General features: G+C 31.8%; 2 protein-coding genes across 2 annotated transcripts in view; both read right to left on the reverse strand.

The window, feature by feature from the left end:
- The window catches only part of CSMD3 (CUB and Sushi multiple domains 3), a 639,662-nt gene extending 624,751 nt beyond the window's left edge, over positions 1-14,911 (reverse strand). The window contains exons 1-2 of the mRNA XM_074202120.1: positions 14,614-14,911; positions 11,485-11,679 (exon numbers count right to left, since the gene is read on the reverse strand). Coding sequence (XP_074058221.1) covers positions 11,485-11,679; positions 14,614-14,911 — 493 coding nt within the window. The remainder of the gene's footprint in view (positions 1-11,484; positions 11,680-14,613) is intronic.
- Positions 14,912-17,253: 2,342 nt separating this feature from the next.
- LOC141499365 (CUB and sushi domain-containing protein 3-like) overlaps positions 17,254-26,446 on the reverse strand; it is a 315,574-nt gene continuing 306,381 nt past the window's right edge. Inside the window, exon 6 of the mRNA XM_074202121.1 lies at positions 17,254-17,501. Coding sequence (XP_074058222.1) covers positions 17,254-17,501 — 248 coding nt within the window. The remainder of the gene's footprint in view (positions 17,502-26,446) is intronic.

Genomic DNA, 26,446 nt, shown 5'->3' on the forward strand with positions numbered 1-26,446 from the left:
AACTTCCTTTCATTGGTTCAGATTAAAATAAGGGATTAACTGAACAATAATTGCGAAAACTATAGTGTCTCCTATATTTGCTTTATGATTCCTAATGGACTGACATTTCTGCTTGAAACTAGAAACTCAGTAATATGGGGTTTATTTTTGAGGTCCCCAGCTTCCCTCGGTCTTTACTTTTGTTGTCCCGTAATGATAAATTTTTTCTTCTGATCTCTCTCTAATCCTTTAGTATGCTCTATAACGTGATCTTCTTGTACCCTTCTGTCAAAATTTGTTCTCAGACAATAAATTACATTCAGAAACAAAAGATAAACAACAATTTCATGTGTTAACTCAGCCATTTTCACTTCAACATGTTAAGAAATTAAAACTAAAAAAATTCATCTCTAATTTCAGCTAATCAATAGATGAGGGAAATGTAGCTGGGTTCAGATAAATTCTCATCTTCTTGTTCTTTAAAATCACACAATGTATGTACCTGTTTACTTCACTACTGTATAGGGCTAGCTCTGATAGCAATGAGGCAATGTGAAATGTGAGGGTCTGTCCTCTTTGTACTTTGCAAATTTTCTAAACTGAAACCCACTCTTTACCTCCAGTATCCTTTCTCTTCCCATGCTACATCTCATATGATTCTTGTGCATCCTAAAATCCATTAAAACAATAAGCATATATTAAGTGCTGACTGTGTTTTTGTAAATCAGAAAAGTATATAATGAACTGTTAAATCTTTTTGTTAATTTTAGAAAGTTTAATTTATTTTGAGTTTTATGTTTTCCCCCAATCTTGCTTCTCTCTCTCCACCCACCACAGAAAACAGTTTGTTAGTCTTTACATCATTCCCATAGTATGCACTGATCTAAGTTGAATGTGATGAGAGATAAATCATATCCTTAAGGAAGAAACATATAGTATGAAATATAGCAGAATTATAAATGATGACCAAATTTTTAAAAAAAAATTAAAGGTCTTTGGTCTTTGTTCAAGCTCCCCAATTCTTTCTAAGGATACAGATGGCATTCTCCATCAAAGATATCCCCAAATTGTTTCTGATTGTTGTCCTCTTACTATGGGCAAGTCCATTAAGGTTGATCACCACTCCCATGTTGTTGTTAGGGTGTACAATGTTCTTCTGGTTCTGCTCATCTCGCTCAGCATCGGTTCATACAAATCCTCCCAGGCTTCCCTGAATTCTCATCCCTCCTGGTTTCTAATAGAACAATAGTATTCCATCACATACATATACCACAGTTTGTTAAGCCATTCCCCAATTGAAGGACATTTCCTCAGTTTCCATTTCTTTGCCACCACAAACTGAGCTGCTATGAATATTTTTGTACAGATGATGTTTTTACTCTTTTTTATAATCTCTTCAGGGTATAGATCCAGTAGTGGTATTGCTGGGTCAAAGGGTATGCACATTTTTGTTGCCTTTTGGGCATAATTCCAAATTGTTCTCCAGAAAGGTTGGATGAGTTCACAGCTCCACCAACAATGTATTGGTGTCTCAGATTTCCCACATCCCTTCCAACATTGACCATTGTCCTTTCTGGTCATATTGGCCAGTCTGAGAGGTGTAAGGTGGTATCTCAGAGATGCTTTAATTTGCATTTCTCTAATAAGTAATGATTTGGAGCAATTTTTCATATGACTATGGACTGCTTTGATTTCCTCAGTTGTAAATTGTCTTTGCATATCATTTGACCATTTGTCAATTGGAGAATGGCTTATTTTTTTTGAAAATTTGACTCAGTTCGCTGTATATTTTAGAAATGATTCCTTTGTCAGAAATACTATTTGTAAATTTTTTTCCCAATTTACTACATTTCTTTTGATCTTGGTTACAATGGTTTTGTCTGTGCAAAAGCTTTTTAATTTAATGTAGTCAAAATTATCTAGTTTGTTTTGAATGATGTTCTCTATCTCTTCTTTTTATCATAAACTGTTTCCCTTTCCATAGATCTGACAGGTAAATTACTCCTTGATCTTATAATTTGCTTATAATATTATTTTTTATGTCTAAATCCTGTATCCATTTGGATCTTATCTTGCTAAGTTTGTGAGATGTTGATCTAATCCAAGTTTCTTCCATACTAACTTCCAATTTTCCCAACGGTTTTTACTGAAGAGAGAGTTTTTATCTCAATAGCTGGACTCTTTGGGTTTATCGAACAGCAGATTACTATAATCATTTCCTGCTATTGCACCTAGTCTATTCACTGATCTACCACTCTATTTCTTAGGCAATACCAGACAGTTTTGATGACTGATGTTTTTATAATATATTTTTGATCTGGTAGGACTAAGACACCATTTTGTACTTTTTTTCATTAAATTCCTGGAGATTCTCAACTTTTTTATTTCTCCATATGAATTTACTTACAATTTTTTCTAACTCCTTCAAGGAATTTTTTTGGAATTTTGATTGGTAGGGCACTGAACAAGTAGTTTTTGTAGAATTGTCATTTTTATTATATTAGCTCGGCCTATCCATGAGCAGTTGATATTTACCCAGTTATTTAAGTCTGATTTTATTTCTGTGAGAAGCATTTTGTAATTGTTTTCAAAAAGTTTCTGAGCCTGCCTTGACAGGTAGACTCCCAGGTATTTTATGTTGTCTGAGGTTACTTTGAATGAGATTTCTCTTTCTAGCTCTTTCTGATGCATCTTCTAATCATAGATATAGAAAAGTTGGTTCAATATTAGGAAAACTGATAGTATAATTATATCAATATCAATAACATACCCATCAGAAATCATATGATCATATCTATAGATGCTGAAAAAGCTTTTGATAAAATACAGCATCCATTCCTACTAAAAACACTAGAGAGTTTAAGAATAAATGCTTTGTTTATTAGAATAATAAGCAGTATCTATCTGAAACAATCAACAAGCATTATATGAAAAGGGGATAGGCTTGTGGCATTCCCAATAAAATTAAGGGTGAAACAAGGATGTCCATTATCACCACTACTATTCAGTATTGTGTTAGAAATGTTAGCCTCAGCAATAAAAGAAGAAAAAGAAATTGAAGAAATTAGAATAGGGAAGGAGGAGACAAAACTCTCACTCTTTGCAGATGACTTGATGGTATACCTAGAAAAATCCCAAAAAGTCATCTAAAAAACTACAAGAAATAATTAGCAACTTTAGCAGTGGAACAGGATATTAAAAAACCCTCATAAATCCCCAACATTTCTCTATATAACTATCAAGATACAGCAGAAAGAGCTAGCAAGAGAAATCCCATTCAAAATAACCTCAGAAAAATAAAATGCCTGGGAGTCTACCTGCCAAGGCAGAATCAGAAAAATTTTGAAGACAATTATAAAACTCTTCTCATGCAAATAACATCAGAATTACATACCTGGGAAAACATCAACTGCTCATGGATAGGTTGAGATAATGTAATAAAAATGACAATTCTACCAAAACTAAACTACTTGTTTTGCACCTTACCAATGAAAATTCAAAAAAAAATTAATGAGTTAGAAAAATTTGTAAGCAAAGTATATGGAGAAATTAAAAAGTCAAGAATTTCCAGGGATTCACTGAAAAAAAGTGGAAAAGAAGGTGGCTTAGCCTTACCAGATCTAAAATTATATTATAAAGCATTAGTCCTCAAACCTGTCTGATATTGGCTAAGAAATAGAGTGGTGGATCAGTGAATAGACTAGGTGCAATAGCAGGAAATGATTATAGTAATCTGCTGTTTGATAAACCCAAAGAATCCAGGTATTGGGATAAAAACTCTCTCTTTGATTAAAACTTTTGGAAAATTGGAAGTTAGTATGGAAGAAACTTAGATTAGACCAACACCTCATACCTTATGCCAAGATAAGATCCAAATGGATACAGGATTTAGACATAAAAAACAATATTATAAGCAAATTATAAGATCAAGAACTAGTTCACCTGTCAGATCTATGGAAAGGGAAACAGTTTATGATCAAAGAACAGATAGAGAACATCATTCAAAACAAACTAGATAATTTTGACTACATTAAATTAAAAAGCTTTTGCACAGACAAAACCATTGTAACCAAGATCAAAAGAAATGTAGTAAATTGGGAAAAAATTTTTACAAATAGTATTTCTGACAAAGGGCTCATTTCTAAAAAATACAGAGAACTGAGTCAAATTTTCAAAAAAAAAACCAACCCATTCTCCAATTGACAAATGGTCGATGGATATGCAAAGACAATTTACAACTGAGGAAATCAAAGCAATCCATAGTCATATGAAAAACTGCTCCAAATCATTACTTATTAGAGAAATGCAAATTAAAGCATCTCTGAGATACCACCTTACAACCTCTCAGACTGGCAATATGACCAGAAAGGACAATGATCAATATTGGAAGGGATGTGGGAAATCTTGGACACTAATACAATGAGCTGTGAACTCATCCAACAATTCTGGAGAGCAATTTGGGATTATGTCCAAAGGCCAACAAAATTGTGCACACCCTTTGACCTAGCAATACTACTACTGGGTCTATATCATGAAGGGATGATATAGAAGGGTAAAAACATCACTTGCACAAAAATATTTATAGCAGCTTGGTTTGTGGTGGCAAAGAAATGGAAACTGAGGGAATGTCTATCAATTGGGGAATGGCTTAACAAACTGTGGTATATGTATGTCATGGAACACTATTGTTCTACTAGAAACCAGGAGGGATGGGAATTCAGGGAAGCCTGGAAAGATTTGCATGAACTGATGCTAAGTGAGATGAGCAGAACCAGAAGACCACTGTACGCCCTAACAGCAACATGGGGGTAATGATTCACCCTCATGGACTTGATCGTCTTTTCAGTGCAACAACCAGGGACAATTTTGAGCTATCTGCAATGGAGAATACCATTTGTATTCAGAGATAGAATTATGGACTTTGAACAAAGACCAAAGACTATTACTGTCAAATTAGGGGGAAAAAAGTGTTATATTATTATATGATTTTACTATCTCATACTTTTCTTCCTTAAGGGTATGATTTCTCTGTCATTACATTCAACTGTGATCAATATATAACATGGAACCAATGTAAACACTAACAGAATGATTTCTGTGGGGTGGTGGTGGGAGGGAAGCAAGAATGGGGGAAAAAATTTAAAACTCAAAATAAATAAATAAAATCTTTCTTTAAAAAAAAAGATATAATATATCCCCTAACAGCTGCCTTGAGTGTATCCCATAGGTTTTGGTATGTTCTTTTATTATTGTCATTATCTGGGATGAAATAATTCTTTCTATAATTTGTTGTTTGATCCACTCATTCTTTAAAATGAGGTCATTTAATTTCTAATTAGTTTTGGGTCTATATCTCCCTGGCCCATTATTGCATATGATTTTTATTGCATTATGATCCGAGAAAGATGTATTCACTATTTCTGCCTTTCAGCAATTAATAATTGGGTTTTAATGCCCTAGTACACGGTCAGTTTTTGTGAAGATGCCATGTACTTCAGAAATAGAATATATTCCTTTCTATCTGTACCAATTCAATTTCCTCCACAGGTCTATAATGTCCAGGTTTTCTAACCATCTCTTTAATCTCCTTAACTTCCTTCTTGTTTATTTTATGGTTAGATTTATCTAAACCTGAGAGCGTGAGATTGAGGTCTCCAACTAGTAGAGTTTTGCTGTCTATGTCTTCCCGTAACTCCTTCAAATTCTCCTCTAATTCTCCTCTAATTCTCCTTCATATTTAGTATTGAAATTACTTTATTGTCTATGTTATTTTAGGAGGATATAGTTTCCTTCATTATCTCTTTTAAATCTATTTGTTTTTGTAGTTGTTTTGTCTGAGATAAAGATTACTACCCCTGATTTTTTCACTTCAGCTGTAGCAAAAAATATTTTGCTCTAACCTTTTACCTTTACTCTATATGTATCTCTCTGCTTCAAATGACTTTCTCGTAAGCAGTATATTTTAGGAGTTTTGTTTTTATTCTGCTCTATTTGCTTAATTTTTAAGGGAGAGCTCATCCCATTCACATTCAAAGTTACAATTATTAACTGTTTATTGTCCTCCATGCTATCTTCCCTCTGTTTGTATATTCCCCCTTTTTTTTACCTTTATCCATATTCCCCAGTATTTTGTTTTTGAATACCACCACCTTCAGTGTGTTTGTCCTCCTATATACAATCCTGTCCCCTTTCTTTCCCCTTTCCCTTTGTCCCTTCTTCCTTCCCTTCCATTAGTTCCACTTTTCCTTCCCTCTCCCCTTTCCCCCTTTTTACACTTGAAAGATAAGTTTCTTTACTTAACTGAGTGTATGTCTGTCAACGTTTTTTATTTTTTGCAAGGCAATGGGGTTAAGTGACTTGCCCAAGGTCACACAGCTAGATAATTGTTAAGTGTCTGAGGCTGGATTTGAATTCAGGTCCTCTTGACTCCAGGACCGGTGCTCTATCCACTCACCACCTAGCTGGCCCCAGAAAAAGCTTTTGAGAAAATTTTTATAGAATTCAACATTCAGTTTAAAACACTGGAAAGTATTGGTATAAGTGAATTTTCCCCTAAATTGATTTAAAAAAGGCATTTATCTAAAGTCATTTTATACAAATCAAATCATTATCTAAAAACATCAGTAAGCATTATTTGTAATAGAGATAAACTAGAAACCTTCTCAGCAAGATCAGGTGAGAAAAAAAGGATGCCCACTGTCATCAATACTATTCAATATTATAATGGGAATTCTAGCAATAGCAACAAGAGGAAAAATAATAGAAGGATTCAGACTAAGAAATGCATAATAAAAATATTTCTTTGTGTAGTTGGTATGATGGTATACTTTGAAAATTCCAAAGACTAAAATATTAGCTGAAACAATAATTTTAGGAAAGTAGCATATCAAATAAATGAACATATATATTATCATTCCCAAATAGAACAAATAAAATTCTGCAAGAAGTAAAAGATATCCCATTCAAAATAACTCTAGACACTATAAATACCTAAGAGTATACCTGCCAAAAGAAATTTTTATGAACTATATAAAGAATTATGAATTAAACTATATGAAATTATGAAGAAAATTTATACAAATAAAATAATATTTAAATTATTCAAAATATATTAAGTGTTCATGGGTAGGTAGAGCCTATATGATTAAAAAAATTTACCTAAATTAGTTTATATATTCAATGTCATCTCAAATTAATAAAAGATTATTTCACTGAATTAGAAAAAATAGCAAAATTCATTTTGAAGAACAAAAAGGCAAGAGTCCTAAAGGAAATAATCGGGGGGAATAAATGGAGAAAATTAATCTGGAATCTTTCTCAGTGAATTATTAGACAAAGAAAATTTTATTTTCACTTGATTGTTATAAAAGTCTTGAAAGTTATAAAAGAATAAATAATTTCAAAAAGCTAGCATAGCCTTACTTAGAGGTCAGAGAATATCTGGGATATATAAGTCAAGTATATCTAGATAAACAAAGGGAGAAAGAAACTCAAGAAGCCAGCACTGTCTGCAGGCAAAGTACCATTAGGAATAAATTGCAGATATCTTTCACTTAGCTGCTAAATAGGAATATCCCTATTGGAAAATTTCTGGGGAAATCTAAAATGTTATATAACTAATTGATGCAAGTAACAGATTAATCCATTTTCTAAGAGATAAATACATAGGAGTATGTGTGCATGTGCACACACACACACACACACACACACACACACACACACTCAGAGAGTAGTAAATATATTCTGGCATTCTCATCTGAGTGTTTCTCAAAGCATTTAGTAAAAAGAATGCTCTCCAAAGATCATTTAATTTTTGTGAATTATAATGGCTCCCCATTCTTTCAATCTAATTAGGATTCAAGAGAAAGCCCCTTATCTCCTGGGGAAATGTTCATCAAGCATTCAACAGTAGCTGTGCTTCCAAATATGGTTCATTAGGGATTTCACATTATATGCCCTGCTCTGGCTTCCATAAAGAAACAAGATAGCAAATAAATCATCATTTAGTAAGGGTAAACTGACCTAGATGGCAAAGAAAAGACTTATTTATACCATTCCTTGGCTTTTATTTTCATTCTCAGTAAACATGATCTATCTTCCATTACCATGAATCTTCAAAATAACATATATTTATATTGTATTCATCAACATAGCCTCTTGATTGGTTTAATAAACACTTTTCATACCAAATATTTCCTTCCGAACTTGAATAACAACAGGAATCAAATACCAGTTTTGATATTTACTAGCCGTGTGATCATGATTGAGATTTTTATTACTCTGAGTATACATTTCTTCATTCGTAACACTAAAATTATAATACTTGTACCTCCTACCTCACAGGATGAAATCTCACTGGCTCTTCTATAGGCAACTCACATTCAACATGTTCAAAACAGAAATTATTCCCTAAACTTTTCCTCTTCTCAACTTTCTCATTTTAGGCAGATTAACAACCTTCCTTCCAGTCATCCAGTACTAATCTTGACTTCTCCTCCCCATTCATTCCAGAAATCTCAATGTTCTATTGTTAAACATTACCCATTTTACTTTACTGGTCTCATATTGGTCCCAGTTTCTTCACTCACATAGCCACCATCCTATTTCAGGCACATATTACCTGTCACTTATACTATGATGAAAACCTTTTTTTATGATAACCTTCTAATTTATCTCTTTCATTCAAGTCTCTCTGGTCTCAAATGCATTCTTTTCTCAGTTGCTAAAATTATTTTTTAAAGTTCCCATATGATCAAGTCAATTCCCTACCCATTCACTTTGCACTAATTAAATTCCAGTGTTTACTTGTTAATAATTCCAGGATCAAATGCAAAAAAAATCTATGTGGCATTTTATGATATTTATAATTCAAACTTTTCCTATTTTTCCAGTCTTCTCACACACTACTCACTTTAGGGGTAGCTGGGTGGTTGCGACATCTGGCGTCAGGATGACCTGAGTTCAAATCTGACCTTAGACACTTTGACAAATCAACCTATATTTTCATATCAGTAAAATGAGCTAGAGAAGTAAATGGCAAACCAATCCAGTGACTTTGTCAAGAAAATTCCAAATAGGGTCCCAAATGGGGTCAAAAAGGACTGAAATGATTGAACAACAATATTTATTCTTTGATTTAGGTTTACTGACTTATTTTCTTCACTTCATCTCAATGTCACTCCTCCCAACTTTGTACAATACACTGTAATGCTCTTCTCTCTAAATTCTTCACCTCCTGGTTTTTTTGTTTGTTTGTTTGTTTGTTTTGCTTTAAGACTCAACTCAAGTTTTACATCTTGCACAGAACTTTCCTTGTCTTTAACCCTTCTAACCTACAGCAAGAGCATTGACTATGAGATTATTTTCCATTTACATCACTTATCACGTATATTTATATAGATATTGATATGCCCACTCTAATTAGAATTTTAGCTCCTTAAAGTTAGGGAACATCTTTCTGTTTTTCTATCATCAGTACTTCCATAGTATGCATTTAAAAATGCCTCCTGAATAATATCTAAATGTTATATAATTGTGAAATTAGAGTAATCATATCCCAAAACATTATATCTGATAAAAATGACAACATTCCCATTTCAGAAATAGAAATAGTAATAGCAACCACAATCCAGGCCTGAGATATTTTATTCTTTACTATTTGCAATATACTTAATGGATAAGGAGTTAAAGGAATACCATTCATACCTTATTTGGGATGAACTCATTCATCATTTTGATTTAATGAAGGAAAAGATAGGATAGACTATATGTGAATATTGTTCACATGTAGAATTGTGTATGTGAAAAAGCTAATTTTCATCAATCATCAGCAAAATGGTTGATTGTATCTGTCAGTGAGTCAATAGCTCCATTGAGGAGAAGTCATTAAATAAATGAAGAAATATTAATCTGAAATGAGTGGTCAATACAGGCAGAATTACAATTATTTTCAATTGTTGCAAAGAAACTTCTCTGCCACTGTAATTATTTTTTAAAAAAATATTTCTTCATTAAACACTTAAAAATTAAGGTTGCCAACTTGCTTGGTATTTTCCCTCCCCAAGAGGGTAAGTATGGAAGAAAAATTGAAGAACAAGGGCAATTGAATGAAATCTCTGAATAAGGTTATATATGCTTACCACAATTCTTATGCTATTTATGTAATAAGAATGGTGATAGAAATTTTATAATCTCATCTGGAAATTATCTCCATACATGAATGAATTCATATGTAGGAAGGCACATATAGTGTTCCACAGATACCTTCACAATGTTATCAGACAGATCTTCAGCAGGTTAGGCACATTCTCTATGTTAAACTTTTGGGAGAATATGGACAAGTAATAGAGGACTGTCAGGCATGGATATAATATGATCTTTGAAGGGAATCCAAATCATTGAGATCACAGTTCTAAATAAATATTTTATATAGGCACATACACACACACACACACACACACACACACACACACATATATACACATAAATTTATATACATATAAAACACATATGTGATATATATAATAACTAACATAAAAACTTGCATTTTAGCCAAATGTAAGTATTTTGTCATATTTTTATAAGCATATATAGCTTTGATTAAAACAGTAAAATAGTTATTTTGGAATTTAGGTTCATATGTTCTATAAAAAACTTATAAACCTATAATAAATATCATGATCCCTTCTGAAATATAGTTTTATGTATAAATATTTGTACATAATTGGAAAAAGAAGATAAAAAGACTATTCACTTAAATCCATTTCAGAGAAAGAACATATTCCTATTTTAATTTTAAAATGTGGTAGAGAAATACTCATTTTACTATTCACAACTAATAGTTTATACTTGTTTGGATATTCAAAAGTATATATTTTAAGATACATTATCAAGAGAAATGGAAAATGAAATGCCACAAGTATTTGTGCATGCCATACATTTTATAACATTTTAGTAGTCGCTTTGTGACTACTGTGCTTTCAAAACTTGCAAAAGTTTTCATTTTAACATGAAATATTAAATGTTAATGAGTTTTAATATATATTACACATTTTTAAATAGTATATTAAATAGCATTATATATACACACATTCCATATATCTATCTAGTTTTATATAGAATTGTATGTGTATATGCATATGAATATATAAAATATAAGTTTGTGATTGTATACACATATATATGTATATATATATATAGTGAGTTAATATTGACCTCTTCATCTCCAATCTCACATCAGATTGTTCTTTATTTTTATCACACAATATTGTTTATTATAGCTCCATCTATTGTTATTTCATCTTATCTTAAATATGATATTTATCTTGCTCTCTAAAAATGTCTTTGGTGAAGTTTCCAATCTTGTGTTGCCTTTCATGCATTTTTTATCTTCTTAACAATTGTGATGGATCAGCATTTATTTTTGATTATGAAAGAGATAACACAAAATCTATGCATATGTATATAATTGTACATAAATGTAAACACATACAAATAGAAACTTACCTCCACATCTGGGAATTGGCCCACTCCACATCACTTTGCCATCCATAAGTATGCAAGTGATTGTTTCTGTTCCTTGTGTTTTAATAAAACCTTCTTCACAAATAACTGATATTGAACTTCCTAATTGAAAGTTATCTCCAAATCGGCGTGCATTTATTGGTATTCCAGGATCAGGACATTCATTGTGTCCAAATGCTTTAGCACAAAAAAAAGAAGAAAAGTCTTACCAGATATGCGAGACACGTAGATAATAATCTAGGCTTTTCTGAAGGAATATATTAATTACATTATAGTTTCTATAAATTTTTAGCCTGTTTGATTTCTATTTTATTTCAATTTCTATTTTAGGTTTCTCATTTAATTCTTGCTAAGTAATTTATATGTAAGAGAAAAAAAACAAGCTTCACAAAAGGCAATTTCATTACAGTGTTATAAAATAGTGAATTTTTAAGTAATTACACATTTCATGAGCTCATTATTTTGTGACTACAGACCATAATTTCATTGGTAGCCTTTATATAGCAAGGATTCTTAAACCATTTTTGTCATAGATCCCTTAGCAGGCTGAAGCCTAAGGCTTTCTAAGAGCAATATTTTTAAAATCCATAAAATAAAAGAAAAGCTTATAAAGGAAATCAGTTATTTTGGAATACAGATATCAAATAATTAAAAGAAAAATTCATTAAGTCCAACTTACATATCCCTGATTTCTAGAGCAAAGTTTGACCAGTGGGTAGCATATGATACACAAAACTTCCAAATGTGGGCAGAACCAGATTAAAATGCAACTGAGAAATATGCAACAAAATAATGCTATAATAAAACAGAGATTACATTTTTATACTAAATCCATATGTGACCCATGAAATACCTCTACTCTAGAGTTGTCAGAATTGCACTTCATATGTGGGCTAACTCCAAAAAAACAGGATTGTTGCTAATGCCTTCCCTTTGACATTATCTTTCCTTTACTCTCTATATTTTGTCAATAGAAGTAATTACATATCCTTTATTCCATTAGAATTTGATTTGAGTTCTTTGAGGGCAAGAGCAGCTTTTACTTTTATTTTTATTTCAAGGGGTTAACCCTGTGCTTAGGACATTCTGTATGTGTGTATGTGTGTGTATGCATAGCAGACATCTATATGGTTAACATATATTAATGCTGCCATCACAATATATTTAGTAAGAATGATTAATATTCATTTAATTATTATAGTGAAAAAGACAGACTACTTGAGATCCCAGAATATAGAAAATTCATGAGGTGTAACTATATAATATTACATGTTGCTAAGAGTTCAGTTTTGCTGTGTTATATGAATATATATTTTACAGTATATATGAGAAATACCCTACTCATAAGTCTTTTATTTTGAAGAAATGCTTTAAACTTAAATTTGATTAAATAAGTGAAAGCAATATTTGACTGACACTATACAGGCATCATCCTAGCATGCAGTGATAGGTGCCTGCATTGAATAATTAGATATACTTATCACCAAAGCATGGCATGGAAAATGTAATTTAAGTTACATGGCAATCCTAAAGGCATAATATATATGAAAATTAAAAAATGAAGCAATTTTATCAAAATAAAATATGCAGACTTCTCAAATATATATGAGTACATAAAAATATAAAATGTGTCTAAATCTCCCATGGCAAGGCAACAAATTTATATAGTATACTGTCATGGCATGATTCACAATTGATTTCACTTTAATGAAGTTCAACTTATTATTGACAGTATTCAGTGCCAGAGCCACTTTGAAAAAAAAACTACAAAAGTATATTGTTATTAATTATTTAAACTGGATATTGGGAGAAAAAATTCTCATTTTAAGAGTTAATATGAAGAGACCTTTAAGCCTTTTATCATATGACAGTATTTTATTAAATCATCTAGCTGGTTGATATCTAATAAAGTTTAGTACTTTCAAGGGAAAAATAAAATGTTCCTTCAGAGTATTTTTTTTAGATTTTTTTTTTTTTTTTGCAAGGCAAATGGGATTAAGTGGCTTGCCCAACAGCTAGGTAATTATTAAGTGTCTGAGGTCAAATCTGAACTCAGGTCTTCTTGACTCCAGGGCCGGTGCTCTATCTACTGCACCACCTAGCTGCCCCCCATGGTATATATTTTAAGACTTTTAGTAGAACCACTGCACAAACATCAATATATATATCTATATTAATCCATTCATGGACTTCCCATTTCCCATTATACATAGATTTTAAGAGCCCCATTATTTTCCTGAGATAGAAATATTAGTATTTATCTGAAAAACAGAAATAATGTAGCCTCCCTAAAATGTATCCACTCTACAAAAGGACATTAAATTAAATTATCCTATGTATAGGAATAATCCTATTTACTTGGTTGATGTATTGGATACAATAAGGTGTTTTTAAATAGCTATTTCTATTGAAAGAGATGCAGATGTGTAGTGGATAATATCTTGGCATCAGGATGACCTGAATACATAGGGGATAGCATATGGGACAACTGAGAAAGCAATGATTTTGAAATATTTTTCATAATTTTAAAAATTCTTTAGATAAAGTTGACTTTACAGTGTTATGTAAAGCAAGAACTGTCAGTGGATGAAAGGAGACTCAATTAGGCTATAACAAAAAGTACTTTGTTCCAGGGATTAAATTCAAAGAGTGTTTACAAACAAAGAAAAACAAATGAAGTTAGTAGCATCTAGTTAACTATACTATTTGTCCTTTCCTTTAAAGCCCTGAGGCAGGTTCCCCTCACCTTTCTTCTCCCCCCGCCCTTTGCATCCTACTCAACCAAATTTTTAGAATGTTCTGTCATAACTGTCTTTCCCCAATATAGTGATCTTTTCTGCCACGGAAGCTTGTTTCCTCCCCTAATTGAATTTGTCTTTGCCACAGATATTTTGTAGTCCTTGCCTTCAACACAAGACCAACTCTGATAGAGCACTAGGTTAAGTACCAAAAGACCAAATTTCTCATCTTATCTATGTTACCTCTCTCATTTTAGGCAACTCTTAGGTCTTAATGTCCTTTTCTGCTAAATGAGGGGTAGACTTGATGATTTATGGAATCTTTTCCTACTTCAGTGGTCTGTGATTCCATTTAATACTGAAAATGACTTACTATTATATGTTATATTAAAGCCCCGACCCGACATTGAGTGGTCTGCTTGAAATTCCAGGCGCAGAATATGACTATTGCTAGTGAGATGAGAAGGAACCTCAGCACCAGTGAATGTTCCAAGGATTGGAGAGTCTGGAGAATCGCCGTCTTTAACAGCAAGGAAATCAAACTGAGATTCCAAGTCAAAGTCATTAAATGAAAGATGTATCCGACTCCCAGGGTCTGAGATGATTGTCCAGATACAATTTAAATTATTTCCATATCCTTCTGGGTAATCAGGAGAAAGAACTGTCCCCATCGGTGCAGTAAAGTTAGAAAGACAAGGAACTGTCAAAAAAATATATATATTTTAGAGTAATATGCATTTTCAAAAGCATCACATATTATTATTTCAATCTGTCCCCAAGATTACTGTAAATGATGTTTTCTTAGTCAATTCACATCCAACATGTAAAGGAGCCATTATTTCAAAAGGATAATGTGTTCAAATTATTCATAAAAATAACTAGCTTTATCAATCATATAATCATATTGATCAAAAATAAAAATCTAACAGAAATATAACTGGAATATATAAATAACTAAAAAACAAGCCATTCCTTAAAGAATGAACTGATTATATCCTTTTTTAGGAAACAGCTAAATAGGAAGCCAACCCCTGTACTCGGAATGACCCAGTTTCAAATCTTGCCTGAGACATATTCTATGTGACTATAGACAAGTCATTTACACTCATGTGATCCAGGCTAACGTGAAATTATGCGCTGGGAATCTCAATCAAAAAAAGGATTTTCTGCAAGAGGAGCTTATTATATTAAAGGAATCTCAAGTCCAGATTAAAAATAGTAATTAAAAATGACATTATTCTGTAGACAGTTTTAAGTTATGCATTTTTAAATATGAAGACTTTTATAGAAGAACCTAATTAGAGTAATAAAAATTAAATATGATGAGTTTGAAAAACAGGCATTATTTTTAAAAGTTTAGACAATACAAAATTGCTTAGCCTTGTAGAGAAGAAAACAACAACCACAAATAAATGGTATGGTAAGCTTAATTTTCACCAAGGCTGTGGTTATGTGCTTGGAGTGAAAAAAAAGGCTATATAGAGATATAATACCATTGTAGTAGTGATCACTGGTGGGTCTATCTATAATAGCAAATATGTGGGAGTATTGACCTCAAGCTTAGTTTTTAAGTACCTAAGAAAGTCTTGTACCAATTTTTGAAACTGTACTGTAATAGAACTAAATCTGTAAATTTTTCTTCAGAGATTTGGCATGAGAGGAGTCAGGACCTCATTTTTTTTACCCATCATAATTAATTTTCCATGTGGTAACCTTATGTAGGATGTTTAATCAGTACTTTAATAGAAAATATGAAAAGACTTCTCCAAGACTTAAGGAAGAAATAGTAAAGGTGGGGATGGAGAAAGGAAAGGAAAATATTGCTTGTGTAACATTTGGGAAAAAATGCAAATATCACTGAATTTCTCTAATTTCCTATTATCACTGTCAAGAGTTACAGTAACTATGGTAACATAAGTCTAGGATAAGAAAATAGAAATTAATAGCAGTCTTCTAACACCTTAGGAATTGTAAAGGTCTTATGACTACTCTCTTTGGTTATTCACTAAAACAGGTTTAGGAGAGTTGATGGGACTGTTTTACATTGTACTTTAAATTTTTGGGCCTCTGGGCATACATTAGCAGCACAAATTAAAATACATATTTAATCAAGAAAATTGTTAACCAGAAAAAAAGCTACACCATGATTTTCTCTTCCAAAAAGTGTCCTGTGATTTAGAAACTAGATGCAAACAAACAAAAATATAGGAAAAAATTTATATGTAACTTACCTCTCATACCATTATAATGGCTTCATCTTTTCTAGCTTAAACATTATCATTTTATTAATTCAACTGGTCAGAGCATACATAATATAATACTACCTGTCTTTATGCTTAATATCAGAGTCAAAGTCTCTCATTTTACTGGTTGATAATTAAGAGAGCATTGTATTGAACATGAAGATAGATCAATAGATAAGGGGGATTAAATTTTTGTGTAGTTACACCATGATTTTTTTTAGTAAATATATTTGGAGAAATATACTTTTAACTCAAGAACATTGTATATTAGGGCCTTAGCACAGTTTATTATGCACAACATAAATAAGAGACCTCTAAGAGAAATATGTATATATATATATATATATATATATATATATATATATATATATATATATACACCACTGTGTGTGAGGAAGCATTTAAGAGCAAAAATAAGTTAATGCATTATACATAGGAAAAGATCTTTGAATAATTTAAATATTCTTGATTGCAAGTCAGCATCTTCTACCCTGAAGAAAAAAAATCAACTTCTACAAATTAGCATATAAATATATGTCATATGAAAAAAGTAGACATTTGTAAAATATATTTTGTATATGATGGATATAACATTCATTCTAATTTAATCATATTAGATTATCATTTTAATAATTAGAAGTGGAAAGTAAAAACTTGTTTTAAGAGCAATTACATTTGATAGAATTTTGTGATAGAATGATAGCATAGTAATAATATTAGTTTATTGGTCCCCCCTCCAAATTCTACCACAATTTTGTAATTGTATTTTGTCATGAACAACCATAGGCAAGTGTATAGTAACACACTGTAGGCAAATAAAACATTCTGTACTCACAGATACAAATTGGTATGTTTGCAGACCATTGGTTATTTTCTTGACAAATAATTGATTTCTCTCCAATAAGCTCAAATCCAAACTGACATTCAAATCTTAATACATCTCTGTTTGAAAATCCATCTCCTTCTCGAATTCCATAGAGTGGTGTTCCAGGATCTCCACAACTCTCCTTTTCAATTTCTATGGGAACAAAAGTGAGGCATTACTTTACTAAAGATTAAGTATAATATATTCTCAGTTTGATAATGCAGATTTCAGAATTTGTCCTTTGCTCCAGAGATGGTATTAAAATAGGAAATGAATCCATATTTTGCCTGATCTTCAATTCTCTCCATCCCAATTTTAACCACAGAGTTATGGAACAGGATTCATAGAACCTCAGACAAAAATCCTCCTTTTGTAGATAACTAAGGGAGTTTTGGTAGAATTAGGAAAATAAGTTGGAATTATTATTATTATTATTATTATTATTATTATTATTATTATTATTCCCCTACTTCCTCCTTTCTTCTCCTTTTCTACCTCCTACTTTTCCTTATTCTTCACTCCCCCTCCTCACATAGTTTACCAAAAAAACTTTAAATTTAGTTTTGGGAAGACCAGAGTTGAAACTCTGCCTACAGTGCTAAAAAAAGTCGTGATTATGAGTAAGTTACTTAACTTTTAAACTTTATGGGCCTGTTTACTTATCTGTAAAATGGAGTTAACAATATTTATAGTATTTACACCTCCCAGGATTCTCTTAAGGATTAAAAGTGATGTTATGCAAAGGGTTTATAAATTGCAAAGTTCTATATTAATAGCAAATATTATTGGCATTTTAATGATATAATTTTTGGTATTTATATGATTAATGAATGGTGTTTTAAGCACTTAGATTGATATTAGAACCAAAACCTAATTAACAGAGTATAAATATATTGGGAAAACGGATTCTTTTTCCCTTAAAAGTCTATTAGACTGTTTCATTAATCTTCTGATGTGTGCAAGATGTTTGAGGAATTAATAAAGGACTCACAAAAAATCCACACATTTCTAAAGAATTTAATTTTGAAATTGTAAATTTTCATCCTGATTCAAAAACCAAATTATTGTTTCTTCAGGAAATATTTTTCTTTATAGCCAAAAATAATTTTAGAAATAATGAAATGCATTTCAATCAAAATCTAATGCTTTCACCCAAAGACAATATAGTTGCATGTTCTTTCTATTATTCAAGTAATGTCTTATGTTGGATTATTTTTTCATACTATTTAGATACCTATTCACAATGGAAACCTCTAAATGTGGTATTGGTTTCCATTTTTCACATTTCTCTGCTCAAAATTTAGATGTTCCATATTTCTGTCTTCTTGATAGAGTTAAATTAGTCCACCAGTGACTGAAGTAATTACCTGGTGGATCCTGCTGGTTTAACTGTGCTTTTTGCACACATAGACAATGGCAAAGATTAGATGGATGGATAACCAAGTGCATGTGAAAGTATCTCTGACAATGAGTCAGATTATCACTGTTGCTCTCTCTTGAACAAGAAATACTTAAAGAATCCCTGGGATTCTTTAACTAGTGATATGACTTTCATGTATTGTCTGGTTTCCTTTTGGCTACTGAAAAATAGCACAGCAGGCTGGTGGCAAATTTCAGAGGTGGCAGTTTTTGGCTGAGAATAAGACTGTAGAGAATAGGAGTTCTCTAATTAAAAAGAGATTCTGGAGAAGGTTCTGTTGCAATGGAATCTGCAGTCTTGCTTCTGACACCCGTGATTATTTCAGCTCAATCACTCATTTGCAAGGTTCTAGTCTAGAGCTTGATTTTTCTCCCCAGTGGAACATATTCTTGGTTGCACCCAGTTCCTTTCCCAAATTGAGAAAGATTCAATCAGCATCATGGACTCCATTTAGCCATATCACTTTCCAAGCCCTAAAAATATGGCAAACCCCTTCTATTGTGTATTTTTGATCATTCCACTGAAAGGCTCTGCATAGCAGAGGAAACACAAAAAGTTCAGTCATTCATAAAGAAAAGTAGTTAGTTTAATTGCTTCCATTCAGAGTTTTTCAGTTTGTTGTTTAGGATAATTGGCAGTGCCAATTGATGATCTTGTTTCAGATTTCACTTCCTCTAATTCATCTAAAATTGTTAATACAAGCAACTTATGTGTTTTGAGTCAGTCTATACACAAAGCTTTGTAGGTAAAAAACATCAGTTGAACTTAGGGTCGGGGGTAGTGGGGTCAGGATTCTGCTGAGCTTAGGACTTTTCACAGAAAAAGGACAGTAAAACAGGCTAGATATTTATTAGTATGGAGATAGATTGCTTTGGGCAATCCCAGCTGTTTTTCTGTTTGTTAATAGAATCTGGTTCCCTTTGAGTATGAATAGGCTAATTGACAAAGAGCTAGTACAAAAGAAAGAGAATAAGGAGGAAATGGCCTCAATAATTCTAAGATTGAGACATGGCCCAGAAGAATTCATGCAATTTCAGGTGATCATCAGAATTTCCAGAACTTAAACTGAGATACCCACTAAATGGATGGTACCTTTCCCTCCTAGCAGCAGTAAAGGGAGAAGCCAAAGTCTGAGTATCAGAACTATACATACTTGGATTGTTGGGTTTTAGCTAAAGCAAGTGAACGAAAGTGGTTGCTTTTTTCTGAGAAGGAACCATAGATGCCCTGTCTAACCAAAAATTTTGATATAATTGGTTTTAATTTTTCCCTGTTGCTAAATTTAAGGATCCAAATGAAGTTAGGCTATACTTCTGTAAACAAACTCCTTTGAAGCCATTAGGTACAGAAAGAAGGGATGTATTTTCTAATAGGATATGAGACATAATAAATTTGAGTAGCTAAACAACTAAAAACCCAAGACTATGGATAAAAACATCATTATTTGCAAAAATGGCTAAAACATCATCATTTACAAAAATGATTAAAACAAGTCAGAGGGTAGCTAGTTTTCTATTCAGGGAAAGTTTGGTACGCTCAAAGAATTCTGCTGTGTTGGGAAAGGCATATTACTCACAAGAGTAATGTTCAATGTATAACTGATAATACTATTGTCATTACTATACACTATTTGACAACTGGTTGGCAGCACCTCCTATTAGTTAAAGGAGATATCTTATTTGGTGGCACAAAAAACGATTAGCTCTATATTAATTAGTTAGCTGGCTAGAAAAATAGGAAAATGCAATTGTTTTCATATTTTTCATTGTGTTTTTTGAAAACACAAATTAAGTCTACTCAGCATGTTTTTCCAAGTATCATCATTGGTACCAATTATTATATACATATAGATAGATAGATAGATAGATAGATGAATTTCCAATCTTTCTTTTGCTTATTAATTTTCCAGTTTTGTGTGTCTGTGTGCATTGTGGGAAGCAGGAAGGTATGGTGGAAGGTGACTTTTTTTTACTGTTTTCTTTTCTCCTTAAAAATAAACTGGAAGCAATATGATCATTTTACTGTGACAATGACAATAGCCACAGGAAAAACACTTTTCAAAGTGTAGGGAGTCTGATAGCAATGCATACCTAATCTAGAGTATTTACTACTATTTACTATCTTTGAAAACCAAAATAACATCAGAGAGAAAAAATGGCAAAATAGAATATATTCAATCTCAATAACTGATTGAAACATACTAATACCATGTTCAAAGATGTCACAGCAGGAACTCACTCAGAGGAAATATTCTGCACTCTGGTGTTTTTCATTGCAAGACTTATTCAAGAGAGCAATTATCATTGACTTTTCTCTTTTGAATAAATTTTTGAACAAATCTAGTTTAGGCATTAGTCTTTTCATATTCTGCTGCTACCTTAATGTAAACTGATTTCTATCTTTTTCTATGCTGACTACTAAACTCCAGTTATGTCAAATTAACTATCAGGAAGGAGTTGGCTTGCCATTAGTGCCTACATCTCTCCTAAAAGATCAGATTTGCAGGTTACTGGAGAATGGCCCTCCACCTGATTTTACTTCCTCCTTTATCTCCATTCTGAATATGTAGCAATAGATGAAAAAAAAAAAGGACCGTATCCTGCAATAGTAGGGAAAGGATATGATGCTTTTGCTTTAAATGTCTGAGAAAGAGTAAGTTTGCAATAAGAAAATGAGATGATGGGAAGCAAATGAAAAGATAAATTTTACCTGCCTTTTTATTTTTTGCATAAGCAAAGAAGCTTATAAATAGCACAGGCATGGCAATACTTGATTACTTACAGTGTATGAGGCTATACAAACTGAACAAACCACAAGTCATGATGCTTAGCATTAAACTTTATAAATGAATTTACAATAAAATGCAAATTCCATCAAGATTTACTATGCTCCTACAGGTACCTCAAATTCTTCTAACTATAAGTTAAATATAATTGGGAGTTTAAAATGTTTACTGATTGATAAAGCAAGTATATTTGACATGAGATCTACAAGAGTTTAATCTTTGAAAGAAATGAAAACTTACCAAATGAAACAATTGGGGGGAAAATAGTTAAGAAACAAAAATAAAAATAAAAAAGACCAGACTTTAAATTGTGGAATGGAGTGAATATAAACTATTTGAAGAAAAACATAGCATAGTCAGTAAGTGTAGTGGGCAGCCTTAAAATGTTAGTATTGACTGGATTTTACTAACAAGTTTCATGGAAGAGGTTGTACTTACACTACACAATTTTAGACCCAGAAAGGACAGTGGCATTGGGAGTTCAACCCTTTCTTCTATACATAAGGAAACCAAAGCCAAGGAATTTAAATGGCTTGTCCAAAGTGACCAGTTATTAAGGAAAGTCAGGAGGATAATATAGGTCAAGTTTTCTAGAAATAATAATAACAAAATTCTATTTCTATAGTACTTTTTATATATGAATGTGTTTTCTACTTTTATCTTCATAACATTTTTAATTTGTGATAGGATGGTATATTTAGAGATGCAAAGGAAGTAATGTTTTTTAACTTACAATGAATTGAGTGACACAGTCATAATTCCAATTCCAGCTCTCCAATTCCAAATCCACTTTATTTTCCATTATATCATGATTCCTCTCATAAAGTTAGCTTAATTTTACTGATTTTATCATTAAAGAAACTGAGTTTTAGAATTCCAAGTTGAAATTATTTGTTCTAATTGTCTTTAGTTCTCTTTATTAGTCCAATTATTTCATTGTATGAAGTATGAAGTATGACTACTTCATAGTGTAAGTATGACATTGTGCAAGGCAATAGGGATACAAAGACAAAAATGAAAACAAAACCTGCTCTTCCTCTTGATACAGATCTTAGATGACTGAGGAAATATAGAGGGAGAGAATATAAAAAAGGTTATTTAAGGCAGGGAAAAACAGCTTAGAGGAAAAAAATAGGAGAAGCTATGATGGGAAGTTGAAAGAATAGTAACTGTGGTTAGCAGTGGTAGGGAGTTAGGCAATATGGCATCAAATTAGAAAGAATATCTATAATCTATATAGAACTTAACTAAACCTCCCTTATTAGTGTCTATGTGTGTGCACACATGTATATATATATATATATATATATATATGCATTCATAATATTTGTTTGCTATATAATAAACATATATATATGTAGAAATATATTTTATGTGAATGTTGTCTCCACATAAAAGAAGGTAATTTCCTTGAAGATAGTGATATTTTATGTTTGTATTTTTATCCAAATACCTAGAACACTAGCTAAACCAAAATATATGTATATATATATACATATATTAACAAAAAAACAACCACCTGATTCTTTTTTTTTAGGTTTTTGCAAGGCAAATGGGGTTAATTGGCTTGCCCAAGGCCACACAGCTAGGTAATTATTAAGTGTCTGAGACTGGATTTGAACCCAGGTACTCCTGACTCCAGGGCCAGTGCTTTATCCACTACGCCACCTAGCCGCCCCTAATAAGCTGATTCTTAAAGGCTATCTATGTATGAATATTTATATATATATATATATATATATATATATAATTTTATATGTAACTTTCACATATATAGTCACCTTAGCATAACTAAACAATGTTAATATATAATTGTGCATAAATACAGTCATATTTTATATATATATTATTATGAATATGTTTCTTTTATTGATATTTTATTTTTAAAAGACATGTTAAGAAAGTTTTTCAACATTCATCCATATAACTATGTATATATTTTTAAAATTTTATTTCAAAAAATTTTTAAAATATATTTATTTTATTTTTTCATACATATGCACATGTATATTTTTAAGTTACAAAAAAATATCCTTCTACTCTCCCTTCCCATCCCCTCTTCCCTCAGAGGAAAACAGTCAGGTTAGCATTACACATACATATTTTTGATAACATATTTACAGATTAGTCATTTTCAGTATGAGGAATTAGGAATAAGGGAAAGAGATACATAAGAGATAATTTTTATAAAGTGTTCATCAGATTCTGAAGGGTTGTTTTTTTGTTTGATAATTCAACCAGGGATTCATCTATTAGGATATATAAAAAACAGTACTAAATAATTATAGAAACATTAATTTTTCATTGGTAGGCCAAGTCAATAAAATTTTAAAAACTTATCAATAATATTTAAATTAATTTATTTAATAAGTTCCCTACTAATCAAAGACCTAAAAGAATATTTTGTCACTTAGGAAAAAAGGAATAACAATATTCATATGAAGGAGTAAATGGTCAAAAATCTTTAAGGTATTAATGATGAAAAAAGTGGGAAATAATGGTTATATCAATACCAGATTTCAAACTGTACTACAAAATAGTAATGATTAAAATTGTGTTGTATTCATTTTTATTGACTTATTTTATCCTTTCAAATTACATGTAAAGATAATTTGAAAGTTCATATCTGTGAGATTTGAATTTCACATTTTTTCTCTCTCTTTTCCCGTATCCTCCCCAAAACAGTAAGTGATCTGATATAGTTTATAATGTACAGTCATGTTAAACATATTTCCATATTAGTCATGGTATGAAAGGAGAATAACAACAAAAAAGAAAAACTATAAGAAAGAGAAAACAAACAATAAATTTTAAGAAGTTGGTCTGCATTCAGAATCCACAGTTCTTTCTCTAGATTTGGATAGCATTTTCAATCACAAGTCTTGATTTTGATCACCAAATTGTTGAAAAAAAAACTGTCTATCATAGTTGATATCATACAATACTGCTGTTGCTATATACCATGTTCTTCTGGTTCTGCTCACTTTACTCACCATCAGTTCATGTAAATCTTTCTAATTTTTCAGAACTCTTCCTGCTCATGATTTCTTATAAAACAAAAATATGTTATCATCTTCATATACCACAATTTGTTCAGTCTTTCCCCAATTGAAGGGCATTCCCTAAGTTTCCAATTCTTTATCAGAAAAAAAAAGAGCTGCCATAAAAATTTTTGCTGACGTGAGTCCTTTTCCAATTTTTATGATCTCTTCAGGAAACAAACCTAGAAGTGGTATTGCTGGATCAAAGCTTATGCACAATTATGTATCATTGTGGGCATAGTTCTAAATTGTCCAGAGTGGTTAGATCAATTCACAACTCCATCAGTTCTCTACTCCCCCACCTCCCATCTTGTAAATCTCAGTTGTAATAGAATCAGCACTAGGGGCTTTACCACATAAAAGGAACTTAATGACATTCAAAAATGCTTCTTCATTGGAACTTCAGCTAGGGATAGATTGACTTCAACTTGAAGTAAATGGTTAATGGCTTCTGCATTGATTGAAGATGATCTGTTAGAAACACTTTGGAAGTGATCAGTTCATCTCCCTAGAATCATGCCCCTATACCTAATCAATGTGACTCAGGGCAGCTAGGTGGTACAGTGAATAGAGCACCAACCCTGGAGTCAGGAGGTCCTGAGTTTGAATCCGGCCTCAGACACTTAATAATTAATTACCTACCTGTGGAAACTTGGGCAAGTCACTTAACCCCATTTCTTTATTTAAAAAAAAAAGCAAGCAGAAACAAAAACACTAGTTAATTTGACTCCACAGTTGAGGTTCACCATATACCTTTAGGGTTTCATAAAAATATTTTGGATTGTTAGTATCTGCATAAAACTAAATTTCATCTGCCTTCTTACTGAGCCAAGAGTTCTGTACCTCTTTAAGCTTCACTTGTATTTTACTTTTGATGAAATTAAATATTGCCTTCTTAGAAATGGATGAACTATGGCAAACCCTGGGGAGTTCTCTTTTTTATTTAGAAACTTCTACATTTTCCCATCATTTTCATCAAACCAGTCTTGATATTTGCAAGTGTTCTGACCCAGAAGAGCAATTGTAGAGCTATACACCAGATATCTGAAAGCCACCCAATCCTTTCCTATTCCATTGCAGCCAACTGTGTGTTGGCTCAAATTTCCCTTCAAGTTAACAAAATGGTTCTTGTTCAGAGAATCTCTAATCTATAGACATTTATCATCTGGTATTCATTTTGTCTTGGTATTGTCACTTCAGATAAATGTGAATATTAGGTTTGGAGAGGATGAGTCTGTGATACATCTAGTTACTCTGCACCACACACTGGCTTTTTCATTCTCACATCAAGTCTATCTTTATCCATTATAACTAAATAACTAATAATACTCTTTTAAAAATTAAGGTTTTTTTCCAAATTGAACTATAATACCATAGATATATGAAATGTATAGTAAAGAAATCCTCCCAATGAAGACTGACCCATGCTTTTTTCCCCCTTTTGACCTAGACAGCTGCCTAAATCACTGAAATGCCTCAGAGTCACACAAGACATGTCACAGGTGAGGGGAATGTAAATTGAAGGTTGATTTTTTATTAGTTATGTCATTCTGCTTCTCATATCTATCATGGATACTGACTTTTAAGCACATGGCAATAAAAGTCATTTTTTTGCTCTTAATTATATTTGAGGAAACTGAAAGAAAATTAACTGGTATTTATGAAGTTCTTGAAGTCTTGAAAATCACTTTATATCCACTATGTCTCTAGATATTACAATTGTAGGAGTTAAACTGAAGGCTTGAGAATAACCTTGAGTGATAGTTCTCAAAACTCCCAACTGATTCTTCTGCACATCTCACAAATCATTTTATGCTTATTTGTCTATATTTCATATTTATTTGTCTGAGCA

This window comes from Macrotis lagotis, chromosome X, assembly GCF_037893015.1.
Source record: "Macrotis lagotis isolate mMagLag1 chromosome X, bilby.v1.9.chrom.fasta, whole genome shotgun sequence".
Taxonomy (NCBI): domain Eukaryota; kingdom Metazoa; phylum Chordata; class Mammalia; order Peramelemorphia; family Peramelidae; genus Macrotis; species Macrotis lagotis.